This window comes from Sphaerodactylus townsendi, linkage group LG08 (assembly GCF_021028975.2).
Source record: "Sphaerodactylus townsendi isolate TG3544 linkage group LG08, MPM_Stown_v2.3, whole genome shotgun sequence".
NCBI lineage: Eukaryota > Metazoa > Chordata > Lepidosauria > Squamata > Sphaerodactylidae > Sphaerodactylus > Sphaerodactylus townsendi.
This window is the reverse complement of record NC_059432.1, coordinates 21,196,867-21,211,633: the sequence shown is the minus strand read 5'-3', so window position 1 is coordinate 21,211,633 and position 14,767 is coordinate 21,196,867. Positions and strand designations below refer to the sequence as shown.

At 40.8% G+C, this 14,767-nt stretch overlaps 1 protein-coding gene across 3 annotated transcripts in view; it reads right to left on the bottom strand.

Annotated features, from left to right (window-relative positions):
• Positions 1 to 14,767, bottom strand: part of ARID5B (AT-rich interaction domain 5B) — a 254,225-nt gene that overhangs the window by 27,235 nt on the left and 212,223 nt on the right. For all 3 annotated transcript variants that reach the window (XM_048505139.1, XM_048505140.1, XM_048505141.1), the window contains one exon: positions 12,312 to 12,409. In XM_048505139.1, coding sequence (XP_048361096.1) covers positions 12,312 to 12,409 — 98 coding nt within the window. The remainder of the gene's footprint in view (positions 1 to 12,311; positions 12,410 to 14,767) is intronic.

Here is a 14,767-nt window from a genome sequence, read left to right as displayed (position 1 = left end):
GTTGTGGAGGGTGGGAAATACAGAAGCAAACAAAAACAGAACCAACCAAGTCAGTGTGACAAAAAACAAAAATCTCCCTCCGTGGTTTTTTTGGTGAAACAAAGAACTAGTTACAGTTTGCAGCATGAGATAACACTAGATTAATTTTCACCTCAGGGTGTTTTCACACTCAACAGTCTATCCCCTCCCTTCAAGAAGCAGCCTTATTAATTACAGCTTGTAGTAAAGACAACCATAAGAATTTTTATATAGAAGTTATAATAGGCTTCTTGGTTTCCACTTTACGAAGACTAGCTGTTAGCACTTACAGATGTCTTCTGAAACGCACACACTTTTGACAAAGTTATCTCTGAATGCTTTAAGCAAACCAAGCCAATTTTCGACTGGAATACTAGACTCTCTTGTGTATTAAATTACTTCCCAACGAAAGAAAACATCATTACAGCTGTTGCACGAATCCATTTCCAAAGCTTTATGTTGACCTAACTTGATTTGTGGGCAAAAATAGATTTTTTTTTTGCTTTGGTGGGACGGGGAGACTGGAAGAAAAGACATTTACCTTATATAAAATTCTTACAGGCATTTTAATCGGATCCTCTTAAAAAAAAGTTCAGCAAAAAGCAAGCCTTGAACTGCTCAGATGCATTGTAAATGACTAATCTGAAATACGAACAGATTAGCTGATTGTTTTTCATGCCAGGAGCCACAGTCAAAAGGACTGTGATGGTGCAATTGGAAGGCTGCAAATAGGCCTCCAACTTGTTCTCCCAAGTATCAGGTTACATTTTAAAATATAATAAACCTCTTGCTGTTACAGCTATGGAATGAGGCCCTTTATACCAAGAAATCAGTGTAACCAATAAAAAGGACCATCTGTCTGAGTACGCGGGGAGTCCATAACAATAGCTCTGAGGTGTCAACTACCCCATTCATTTCAATAGGCCTTAAATCCAGCTGCCTATGATATTTTAAATGTCAACATTGTTGATGGGCACTGCTGCTTATTAGAGCATGCAATAAAGGGAAATAAGCATCAAAACAATGTGAATAATTTGGTTCCAGTGTGTCCCAAAATGGAGGACGGTTCACAAGCCACTAGAAGGGATGAGAAGAGGAGCATTTCAGGGGTGAAACAAAGATAATATTCAACTTTTATTACGCTGCAGTAAGTTTGCGGGGGGGGGGGGGGGAGGGAAGGGAAGGGAGAGAATTATGTCGCTGTCATGTACGGAAAGGCCTAGCCACAGCCCTGCTTTTCAACATTTTGGGAAATATACAGGAGCATAATTGGGGAAGCAAGGGATAATGGTCATTACAGAAGAATAAGAGGAGGTATTGATAGCACTAAGCCACACATATTCCCATACCCCAAAATCTCCTGTAAAATTTAAGTGAGTGGGGGGGAGGAATCAAGGGCCCCTTCTGCACACGCAAAATAATGCGTTTTCAAGCCACTTTCACAACTGTTTGCAAGTGGATTTTGCCATTCTGCACAGCTTCAAAGAGAACTGAAAGCAGTTTGAAAGTGCATTATTCTGCATGTGCGGAATGAGCCAAAGCTAAGTAGTGGTTTTATCAGGGTTTAAGCTACACTGGCCACCACAGCCAAGCTTTTCTGGCCATCATCGGTCCTGACTGCTTCTTTTCATAGCACTAAAAGAAAATCTGTTTTCCAAAATCTTGTGACAGCGAATGTTGACATGCACCAAATATGCACCAGACGTTCTCTGATATTTACTGAACATTTGATTTTTGGATTTTGACATCTTATTGCAATTTTACTTCAATATACTATATGAGATATTTTATTCCAATATTTCAAATGCAACAGATGGCATTGGTTTTGTTTGCTGGCATGCAACAGTATTTAGTATTTGGGTTGTGCTGCTGATAAGCAATAGAGTTGGGTATTTGCTTGCTGGGATGCAACAGCATCTAGCATCTAGAAGTATTTGCCAGCTTCTCAGTACAACATTTCATATTTGACATGGCGGCTTGTAGTAATAATTAAAATATTACAAGTTAAAATAAAATAAAATAACAAACCCCAAACACCTCCCTCCCTCCCTCAAAAAGATGTCTGCAGCTCATAGTTCATCGAAATCCTGGCCAACAAACAAGACTTGCAGGCTGAACAAAATCAAAGAGATGACAAAAGTCCTGGAGAATTTCAAAGGGAGAACTCAATATTCAGATTTCAGTTTTAAAGACAGAAGTGCATATTCAAAATCTGAATGGCAGAACTGGCTATTTTGGAGAACTTGGAACATTTGCAAGAATTAAGTTCTGTCCCATTGCCATCGCTCAGATAAGTGTGGAGCTTTCCTACAGTACAAAGAGCAGGAGTTGACTGGGAGTGGAAAGGATCTTGGAGCAAGCTGGCCTGAGTGGCAGGGGCATCTATTGTTGCAGGAACCATGTTGTTACCCAAAATAGTCAGGTCAGTGCCCCTTTTTAGAATGGGGAATTAGCAAGGGCAGACCTAGTGTAGCAAGAGGTTGGATAAGCTTGAGATCTTTGTCACCAAAGTTTACAAAGATGGGTTTCCACAAGAAACCCACAGGAAATGAGAGTAAAAGTTTAACCATTTTTATTAAAAGGGTAAAAATAATAAGTGTAAAAGCATATAGATCAAATCAGCAGATCATTCACACAGTCCTAGGATATAGATAGTATTCAGGGTAAAGATCTGGAAAAGGGAGGGATTTGGGGGAATAAGGCAATAATTACCTGATCTAAAAGAGGATTGGTCCGATGAGCAAAGTTCCATGACCCATGCTAAACTCTGGTAGAAGAACGGGGAGAAGGCAACGTGTTAGGAACAGTATGAGCCAGACAAAGAGATGTCCAGGGAAATACTTAACACTGAGTGCTGGCCAAGGGGGCTAATTATAGGGAGAAAAGGGCCCTCCAGTAATCTCCCAGGAGAAAGGAGGCTCTCACCTTCCAGAAGGAAGGCAAGAGAAGGACACTGAAGTGTTGGACACTTAAGCAGTGGACAGTTAAACTGTCTTTGGAACTTGGCTTAATGTTCTAAGCCAGGGAGTGCCCGGAAGCAGTTAGCTTTTTAGGGTGAATAACTTTGGGACAAAGCCAATGTAAATGAAGGTGGTCTTGGGAGAGGTTAGAAGATGAGATTAGTATTTTGGGCAGGAACTCTTGATGAAATCCTTGTTAGCATATACTTTGTCTCACAGAGGCATGCGAGTCAGGGATGGAGTTGGGAATTAGCTTTGTAGACTGAAAGCTATTGACTTTTCCTAATCTTTTTATGAAGAGTTGAGGCAAGTTATTTTGCAAGGCTGATATTGGCAAGGGCTAGTCCAGGCAGGTTTTTCTGCCCTCATGGGTGATACTGAGCCAGTGCAGAGGATGGCATTCCATCTGGATACTGCATTCCCAGGCCATCCTACAAGGCTGGTGGAATAGATAGGAACACTGCTTTGAAAACAGGACTGCCCCCAACCATGGGTCTATCTGGCAACAACTTGACTCAATGGAGCCAACCATGGGTATTAGCTAACCCACTGCTTCATCCTCCAAAATGGCAGCAATACCTAGCAGGCAATTTATGAGCCATTTGCTATTGATGATTAAAGGTTTGAGCCCTGTGGCCCCTGCGACATTGGCAGAGTTGCTGAGGCTTGACTCTACTTGCTCCTAGCTGTGGCCCACCAGGAAAATTTCCTGTAAGTTAAATGGCTGCTGTACCCCCGAGAAGGGGGGAAGGGCCCCTTTCCAATGGAAAAAGAGCCGCTTCAGCTACCTGAAGGCTCACAACTCGGTTAAGTGAAGTGGCAGAGTACAACCTGTTAATTTTAGTGTCATTTCTGTCTATATATAATAAGCATTGCTCACTTTGAACAGGATTCAGCAAGATCTTATGGACTGTTAAGACATTTTGCAAATGTTCATGTAAGTCATGTCCAACTGATACAGTCCTCTAGAAGTTGCTCCGTGACAGATGCCCTTGTGTGTTTCCCACTCAGGAACAGATGCATGTTTTCTCCCTTGACTTTATAAAAAGGTTCACTCCCAAATGAAACCTCACAGTGTATTATGGTGAGATACAATGAGATATTTAAATAAAAACTAGTGCAAATTGTAAAATAGTGCAAAATTTCACTAATCAGGAAAAAGATTATTTGGAGTTGGGATTGCTCTTTGGAGCCTTTCCAAAAACCAAAACTGATGCTTCAGTTTCTTCTTGTTTAAAACTAGGGTGCTCCTTGCTAGTTTTCATGTCCCAGAATTGAAAATAAAGTGGAAGTCCCCCAAAACTAATGAGATATGTTCTAATTCTTATCTAAAGTTTGTAAGACAGGTTTGTAAGACTGACACAGCAAATATCAAGACAGATGGGGGCAGTGCGGGGGGGGGGGGGAGGAGATAGCATTACTTCAGCATAGAATTCAGTTAACTTTATTAGATAGTCAATTCAATTCAAAGTCAATTTAGTCATATTATCTAGTAGACCAGGGGTAGGGAACCTGCGGCTCTCCAGATGTTCAGGAACTACAATTCCCATCAGCCCCTACCATCATGGCCAATTGGCCATGCTGACAGAGGCTGATGGGAATTGTAGTTCCTGAACATCTGGAGAGCCGCAGGTTCCCTACCCCTGTAGTAGACGAATTCAAAGAGTTCATTCCTCAGGTTACAGTTGTAACCTTTATGGTGAGTAAGATTCTGTTAGGTCACTTTCCCTGCATGCCATAAAAATTCCTATTTACGCAGCTGAAATCCATTGCTTTTTTTGAATTTGAAATGTATTGTTTGATATATGTAAGTGGCCAGATGCACATTGGTAAGTACAGCTTGAATTCTACAAGCTGATACATGTTTCCAGCTCACACTGGGAACTTCCCTATTCCACAGCTAGAGGAAGTGTCAAGAGGAAGCTCCTTCACCCTCCACCTTTGTGGCTTATTGCCCTGATCCTGGGCTTTACTGCCAATCCCTCCTGCCTCTTCTTAAAGGTGGAACTTCCACACCTTTCAATTCCATTCCATCAGTGTTACTTTCCTCCCCACTTGGGTTCTGCGTCATGGTTTCTGCAGAACAAACATGATCGGAATGTCATGGGCTACATATATGCCAAATTCTAGCCCTAGATATTTGGGAAGTATCATAACAATTTAAAATATCAGCACCAATCAGTATCAAAAAGATCAGGGTCCTTGCATAAGACAGAAAACTGGCACATCAGTACATTCACAATGCTCTGATTTTTAAAAGAGAGCAAGAACATTAAAAAAAATTCTATTGACTGGAATGCGGACAGAAAGTTTTTTGTGTCTGTATAGAACAATATTGCATAAGACTTGTCTGTCAGTTCATGAAAAAGCAGCGTCACAGCAAAAATATATCACAGCAGGCTGTTGCAAGTCAGAGTATGGCTGAAGTTAAAATGCAGGATTGGTTGGGGTCCCCCATCTCACACTTTGAGCTATCCTATAACTGGGAAAGAAGGCATCTCTGCCCTTTGTGCGTGTTTACATTTTTAAAATCCTCAATCGTTCTTGTGCTCTGGTGCTACTTGTGGTATATCTTAGTACTTATTCCTAGGGTGTTGTGGGTTTTCTAGGTTGTATGGCTGTGAGCCCTTCGAGGATAGGGCGATATACTAAATTTTGTTGTTGTTGTTGTTGTTGTTGTTCTTCTTCTTCTTCTTGTTGTTGTTGTTGTTATTATTATTATTATTATTATTAATAATAATAATAATAATAATAATAATAATAATAATAATAATAATAATAATAATAAAGAGTCCAACAGTTTAAAACACGAAAGGAGCAGTGGCTAAACAAGCCACTCCATGGGCAGTACTTTAAGAACATTGAAGGGAAGGTTGACAGCAAGCAAACATGGGAGTGGCTCAGAAGGGGAACTCTAAAGAAGGAAACTGAAGGCCTGATTTTTGCTGCCCAGGAGCAAGCATTACGGACAAATGCAATAAAGACACGAATCGAAAAGTCCTACAATGACCCAAAGTGCCGTCTCTGCAAAGAGTGTGATGAAACCGTGGAGCACATCATCTGCTGCTGGAAGAAAATAGCCCAAACTGACTATCTCGAACGTCACAATAGGCTAGCAGCAATGGTGCACTGGAACCTTTGCAAAAAGTACGGCCTGCCCTGTAGCAAGACCTGGTACGAGCACAAGCCAGAGAAGTCCACAGAAAATGAAGAAGCAAAAATACTCTGGGACTTTAGAATACAGACAGACAGACACCTGGCACACAACACCCCAGACATAACAGTGATAGAGAAGAAACATGTTTGGATCATAGATGTTGCTGTGCCAGTTGACAGCAGGGTAGAGGACAAAGAGCTGGAAAAGATCACAAAATACAAGGACCTACAAATTGAAGTTGAACGATTGTGGCAAAAAAGAACAACAGTAATCCCACTAGTAGTCGGTGCTCTAGGAGGAATCCCAAGAAATCTTGAAAAACATCTGGAAAGCCTAAACTTGGACAGAACATCAGTCCACATGCTGCAGAAAGCAGCACTTCTAGGAACTGCACATATTCTACGCAAATACCTCTAATATCCTAGGTCCTTGGGAAGGACTCGATATTCAGAGATGAATTCCAGACACTTGTGCTGTGTTGTTATATGTATAATAATAATAATAATACTTTCTGGCAGGTGAAGTTACGACTCCTCTGACTTCTCTTGTGAGTCTATTTCATTTCTAAAATTATATTTTATTTAGGAAATGTGTGCTCTCAAATATATTGCTAAGCAATGCATTGTCATCTCTTTTGCTTTGTTTAAACATTCCCGACAAAAATCACAGCATCTTACTCGTTTGCACAATTATATTGATTTACTTCGGGAAATTAAAGTTGGTCATCATTCAATTTTTATGCAGAAGATTTTTAAAAAACTCCCGATCTGATGTCATTATCTCCGCATCACACGGCAAGGGATGCAGTTCTAAGAGAAAATGAGCCATCCCCAATAGATTTTTGTTCTCTGCTTAATCCCGGATGAAAGATTCAGGATCCTGACAAGCGAGCTCTGAAATATTTCAGAAACACAAAATTTGTGCTCCTGGGCAGCAGACATTCTATTAGAGTTCCTTTATCTGCATAAATAACATGGGTACATAATGTTTTTTACTTTATGTGATCACCTAAGGTAACTACAGTGAAGAATTAAAACCCCATGACCAAAACAACAGCAGCAGCAGCTTGTAATCTTTACAAGTGTTGAGTCATGCACGTAGCAACAGACCCACAATGGGAAAACATTAATGCTTTTTATATTGGTAATCATCTGTATCACGAGCAATTAAGGACAGTACTAATAGACTATGGCCAAGAGCCTGGTGCTAATATTAAAAACTGACAGAGATTAATAGGTTTGGAAGCAAAACCGGGCTGACAAACACATTTTTATGAAGTGCTCGGCCTGATTTGATTTAAGCCAATCAGTAAGGCAGGTTCAGGCCAGTCAGCCCTACAGCGACAATAATGCATTCATGGGCATTACATAATTCCTGCTACACTTTAAATAAAAAAAAATATCCATTGATTTGACAAAACACACAGACAAAACCTAACCAACCTGGACTCGTATTATCGCGCCCATTAATAAAGCAAAAGAAGACCCTGCAATTCAAATCCAAAATGGTTCCTCAACCCACCAGTAACATCATCTGGTTTTAAAAATGAAACTGTTTACTGGATATGAGTAAGTAAACATAGATGCATTCATAAAACAGTTTTAGCCTTTTCTAATTTGGGGGAGAAGCACGCTGTCTTAAACATGAAGGTAGTTTGCTTTTATACATGATTTTGAAATTAGTGTTTTAAAGATGGGAGTGGGAATAAGTATTGTCGAAGGCTTTCACGGCCGGAATCGCTAGGGCGTTGTGGGTTTTCTGGGTTGTATGGCCGTGTTCCAGTAGTATTAACAAACAAGTATTAACAAACAACATTGGCGGGAGCGGGAATAAGTATTGTCGAAGGCTTTCACGGCCAGAATCGCTAGGGCGTTGTGGGTTTTCTGGGTTGTATGGCCGTGTTCCAGTAGTATTAACAAACAAGTAGTAACAAACCACAAGTATTAACAAACAACATCCTAAGAGAAAATGCTACTGGAACATGGCCATACAACCCAGAAAACCCACAACACCCTAGGAATAAGTATCTTTTCTGGTCACCCCGCTGAGAACAATAACGCTATTTTTGGCTAGTAGCAATTCTTCCGTGGTCTTTTCTGGATTTGTTACCTAAGATCCATTTGTTAAAAGAGATAGAAGGGATTAAACCTGGAGCCCGGTACATTGCAAAGGACATCCACGCCATCGTATTTTCCCCTTCTAGAACAAACCATTAACAACAGTAATTCAAATGCCCAGAACATTCTTCAAAACCATTTCTAATACTCTTTCGGTCTAATGCCAGCAAACTTTGGGTGTGGCATTGGCCAATGTTGTTTGTTAATACTTGCACTGGAAAAAATTGCACAATTTATTCAACCTTTGTTCCCCAGAATTTTCTCAGAATATTTACAAAAACCTAACCAATGTGAGGCAAGACTTACTGAAACCCCGGGCAGTTTTAAGCGTGGATCCCCAGACAGTTTTAAGAATCCCTCCCACTCCCATTTCCTTCCCCATCGGCTTCTGAATTTTAAATCCACACTAACCCTCAAAGGAAGCCCAATACTGCTTTGACAAACAGCACAAGTTCAATATGCTATTGAACTTTTGAAACCCTGGTCAAGGAGTGTTAAGGGTAAACAGACACACAGTAGCATCAAAATGTGGGACAGCTTTCACTCACAGGCCACTGCTCCAATCCAAAACAGCCAATGCAATCCTATGCAGAGGTATAACCTTCGGAGGCCACTGAAGACAAACCTGAACCCAGAGAACTAAAAGCACAGCGGAAGGTTGTGCACTCACTTAGTCGTTCCAAGTGAAAAAGAGAACTGATGGGGGAGAGCAGAAGCATCCCACAACCTTGAACAACTCTCCAAAGTATGGGTATCACTGGCATATTTAGGGTGGGGCAAGCCCTGATGTGGGCCCTGGGCCCTACTTGCCTAGGGGCACCCAGGTCACCCCTCTGCAAAGCAGGAAGCCACTGCTGCTCAGAGGGCTGGTCTACCCACCATTAATCAGCAGTGGGTCAACCAATTCTTTGCAATGGCAGGTAGAGCAGCTCTCCATAGAGATAGCCTACCCATGATTGAAAGTAATGGGTAGATCAGGCTGCTGGAGAGCTGGTCTTCCAAGATGGGGAAAACCTGTCAGATTTGGAGGGGGAGCAATTTTAGTGCTTGCCCAAGGTGCCATTTTCTGTAGATACACCCACGATGTGTATGCTAAAGAGAGATTCCCAAGCTAGACTGTTAACCACAAAGGAAGACCAGTACAGTAAGTAGGCTCACCATTCCTCTAAAGGCAGCAACCAAGTTCCCATCCCCAGGTCCTGCCAAGCCTCTTAGCTCCAGCTGGAGTAAGGGACAAGCAGCAACAGTATGCAGTGATGTCACTTACACTTTGTACAGGGAAGTGATGTCATGATGCACAGGGAAAACTGGACAGATTCCTAAAAGCATTGTGATGTCACTTCCAGATACAAACTGAAAAAGGTGTCATATCATTGCACGCCATTGCTCCCCATCCCAAAAAGGCTCTTGCCAGTTGCCAGCACTCTGCTAACAATGTTACCAGGAAAGAAAGAATCAAACCAGATTCAGACTGAATTTTAAAACAGCAGAATGGAATTTCCCTTCTTTCTCCCACTGCAGCCACTGATCTCCATGAAAGGCTGTTTGAGGGGATAGAGAATCCTGAGGAATGATGTGATGGGGAGGGGATTGGGGTGGGGTTCTGCAGCAGGAAGGGGGAACTGATGGAAAGTGCCAATCCAGTGCCAATACAATCCTGTTTGTCAGGTGGGGAGAAGGGACGGATTAAATATCTCTTCCCCTTCTTCCTGTCTCACACAACATCACTGAAAACAGGGTGACTGCTAAAGTTAGTCTGATGCAGAAAAGACTGAAGAATAGATAAATCTATTCCAGAAACATATATAATCCAAATAAAACAGCTGTTTGTAGTAGATACTCCAAATAACACTACAAATAGAAAACTATGTGCATGAAAAATTCATAAAAGAACAAACAGTACAATTGAGCAGTTTTCTCTAGTGTGTGTTTGTGTGTGTGTGTGTACGCATGTATATGTGCTCACATCAATAATATAAATACAGTATTGCTGTCCTGTTGAATGACTGCACTGTGCCCTTTCCCTCATCCTTTTCAAGCCTTTTTTGGAAACCATAACAAGCTATTTCCACTGTGTTATCAGTTAGAAAAATAAAGTGGCAAAAAAGTTAAAATAGCTTTTGAAAATGTATTTTTGCATTCTTATTTTCCATGGTGTGCCAGAAGACTTCCTGCTTCCTCGTAATCTCTCCCCGCCCCCCAACAAACAAACCACAGGTGGAAGGAGCTATGTCCCTGTCTACTGGCTTCTACCACTAATGAACAGACAGCTTAGAGGTTCAGGATAGGATTTGATTACAGAGTATGGGAATCAACACAGAGATAGAAATAGTATAGTGATACACACACCCTTGGTTTCCAGTTTGATTTGGGAGATCTATCTATCTCTGTTATGAATCCAGTAACGCAAGTACAACACTATGCACTATCAACAGTACGCTTACTTCAAACACATGATTAGTACTGAGAGACAGCCATTGCTCTAAAGGTCTACCTGAAGTTGAGGGACACCAGTGCAGGGGTCTACATGCAGGTTGCTGAATGCTCCCCTCCCCTTGCTGAGTTCAACTGCAACAGATAGAGCCAAAGTTCCACAGAGATTAATGGGACTTAAGCAACCCTCTGTGCACTTAAAATCCTTTGATTTCAATGGGACCAAGTAACTACAGTAACTTTCTTCTAAAACTGCCCCCAGGGGCTGCTGGACTGCAATCGGAGCTGCTGAAAATGGAGTCTGTTCCTTTCTGCACTGAGTTCCTTCAACTACCTGGCTACCCAGGCTTCCATGTCTTGGCTATGTCAGAGCATGATTCTTTTAAATGTTTCAATTGTTGTTTTTATGTCGTTTGATCTTTAAGTTCTGATTTTTTAAATGTTTTACTGATGTTGTTTGGTTGGTTTTAATGGGTTCAAAATGTGATTTTATCACGTATGCTTTAAATCTGTTAGCCGCCTTGGTGGCCCCCATGTGGCCAGAAAGGCAGGATATAAATGTTGTAAAATAAATAAATTAAATAATGGGAAACTGGCATCTGTCTAAACTTTATTAATGAACGGAAGCCACTCATTGTTGACCAAATGTTCTTGGTACTCTGCTTTTCACACTGGGATTTCAGGTTTGCGATTGTCGCTTTTGTCAGTATGGCGAATAGCTCACCCTTCAAATAAAGCATGCATGCACTGTATGTCTAATAAAAACAACAACATGCAATGCTTGTGGATAGTGATAAACAAAACACTTTCTTGGCCTCCAAAGGCAGCTAGTTAGCGATCTGGAGCATGAGATCACACTGCTTATTTCAGAGCTTGAAAGCACACATATTTTATTAATGGCTCACATTTTTCTCAAAATTCTTCTAAGGAAGCATCACTACTATATCGTGTTATCTGATGTACCCTGGATACCAAAGCTTTGGAAACTATTATTAACTCAGAAAAGGGTACAAAATCAATGCTTATAAAACAGCAAGTCTGTTGCACTTTAGACAGATAAATGGTTGTCAGCTGCAGGAAGGAAAAGAGTGAACATTAAAGGAACAGGGAAGAAGAAATGTTTCTTCTTCTTCTGTGACTTATAATGAGAAGAACACCCTCCTCATTTGAAGATGGCTACAGATTGCTTTGCATGGATCTGGAACGGGCTTTTAAAAAAACAAAACAAACTGCCAAGCCAAATCACGGTTATGATTTCCTCAAGCTATTGTCCGTTTTTGTTCGTTTCTGATAGCTTCTCGAAAGAATCAGATAGCAGATTTGTTTGCTTTGCCAATGGGCGGACTGACACACACACACACACACACACACACACACACACACACACACACACAGAGCGAGAGAGAGAGAGAGAGAGAGAGCGAGAGAGAGAGAGAGAGGTTTAAATTACAGTAGTTTATAGGGCCAGGCTGGTGATGGAATATTTACTATTCCTTTGTAAAGAGGCCTCTCTCTCCCCTCCACCCCACCCACCCACATCTTTACAAAAGGCTTTGAAGGTTTTCCAAATTAATCTCCCCCCCCCCCCACTCTGTTAAACAAGCATTTCAATATTTGTTATCTTACCTTTCATAATGTCTACGGGTACATGTGGCTGCACTTGTGCTTCCAGGGTTACCACCTAATTCATCATAAATATGTTTCCATTGTCGACGAGCTGTTATCTGCAAAAATGACAATGGAAAATTTAATCTTGCATCTTTACAGGTTCCCTCCCCACCCCCCAACAGCATTTGAGAGAACAGCAACAAACATACGTCTGGCACATTTAGAACAGCAAGTTCTAGAAGCACAGCTGAAGCCCTTGTATCCTAGGTTGTATATGTGTCAACAGTCCTTTCAGCAAAATATGACATTTTACGCATTTGTTTCCCGTATTTCTCTCCTTTTTTGGATACAACTGGGTTTTACTGCTATCTCATTATCAACTCATTTTATTGTTTTGTGCATGCAATTCCTTGAAAAGAAACTTCAATCAATTGAGGGCCATTAACCATCAAAATGTATGCAGACAAATCCCTTGGTAAATTATGAAAATGAAGCTCAAACTAAGCACAAATAATGATTACATAGTTATTTTAACCGAGTTAGTGAAAAACGAATCCGTGGCAAACCCTTAATCCATCACAGCCTCTCCGAAATTCACACAAAAACACAGCCTGTAACTCTATATGTTACAAGCTGTTTATTTTCATCCGCCTGTGTCAGTACAATATATAGATCAAAAGGTAATGAAATCTAAACACTCTCCAATGTTAATATTTAAGCTATGTCCTATACTTGGCCAAATGGAAGAAAATAAACATCTTGAAAAGTATTAAGTTGCACACCATAATTTGGGGGTGGGTTCACTGGGGCAGCTATTAGAATCCAGCACACGTAATATACAGAAGATCTGCCACTGGAATACTTCTAAATGCCACCGCCGTTTTATATAACTTTCAAAATTGAAAAACAGAAAGATAAATAAGGAATAGGAGAGACAAGTCAACCTTTTTTGTGTGCAGTTTCATAGTGAGGGGAATCAGGGAAAAATTGCAAAGTAGCAATAAGGGCAACAGCTGGAGGAATGGAGTAGTTTTTGTGGAATACTGTGGCCCTTTCATTCCAGTGCAAAGTGAGCACCTGTGTGCAAAGGAACATTTAGGTGTAAGCTGACTATACTTTTGGATGCCTCTTCAATGTAGCCATTAAATAATGAGCTATGGATAGGGTAACAGTCTAATCTTTACCAGGAAGCAAATATATTAAATTATAATTGTGTAAAAATAGTGGAAACTTTGGATCAGTGGAGTAACAGAAGAAGATCTTATAGGAAAGTATAAATCCCAGATGAATAAAAAAATAGGTAAGTGTTTGGGGTTTTGCCATTCCACACGAGAAGATTCTCTGTCAGACTATTTGAGAATCTGACAAATAGTTGGTTGAAAGGTAAGGAATTACATCTCGCGAAGAAGAAGAAGAAGAAGAAGAAGAAGAAGAAGAAGAAGAAGAAGAAGAAGAAGAAGAAGAAGAGGAGGAGCAGGAGCAGGAGCAGGAGGAGGAAGAAGAAGAAGAAGAAGAAGAAGAAGAAGAAGAAGAAGAAGAAGAAGAAGAAGAAGAAGAAGAAGAAGAAGAAGAAGAAGAAGAAGAAGAAGAAGAAAAGGAGGAGGAGGAGGAGGTGGAGGGAGAGGAGGAGTTGTTGTTTGGATTTATAGCCTACCTTTCTCTCCTGTAAGGGGACTCAAGGTGGCTTACAAGCTCCTTTCCCTTCCTTTCCCCATAACAGACACCTTGTGAGGTAGGTGGGGCTAAGAGAGTTCTAAAAACTGTGACTAGCCCAAGTTCACCCAGCAGGAATGTAGGAGTGTGGAAACACATTTGATTCACTAGATAAGCCTCTGCCACTCACGTGGAGGAGTGGGGAATCAAACCCAGTTCTCCAGATTAGAATCCACCTGCTCTTAATGACTACACCACGCTGGTGTAGTCTTTAAAAATTTCAAAGTAGTTAAGAATTTTAAATAATCTGGAAGCCCTGGAAAAGATGGGGTGCTCAGCTTCCAGAAAGAGGGTGCACATTTTTTTTGCATCACTACATAATTCAAGAGGGTACTGTGGCATTTAATATATTCAAACCCAGAGGCTTCTTAACCGTCACCCACAGCGCTTGCCAGAGGAGTTCACCATCAAGCCAAAGTCAGCAATCAAATGAAAACAAACATCAAAACTTGAAATCTGGGGCCTGTAATTTTATCTAAAAAAGAGGAGATGAGTGGAGTGGTTAAATATTATAGAGTAAATGATGCCTCTCCTACTCTGCATAAAGATAAAATGCTTCCTTTGCAGAAAGGAGGCTTCAAAAGCAAAAAGACATGTTATTTGGTAATGTTATAATTTCAGAGAAACATCCCTGAAGCTTATCTTTGTTTTGTTCTCATTAGACACAACCACCGCCTACATCTAGGAGCCGATTAAATCAAAATGCCTATTTGTTCATCAGTAGTTTGAAGTGCCTAAAAACTTTGATAGATTGTCCTGCA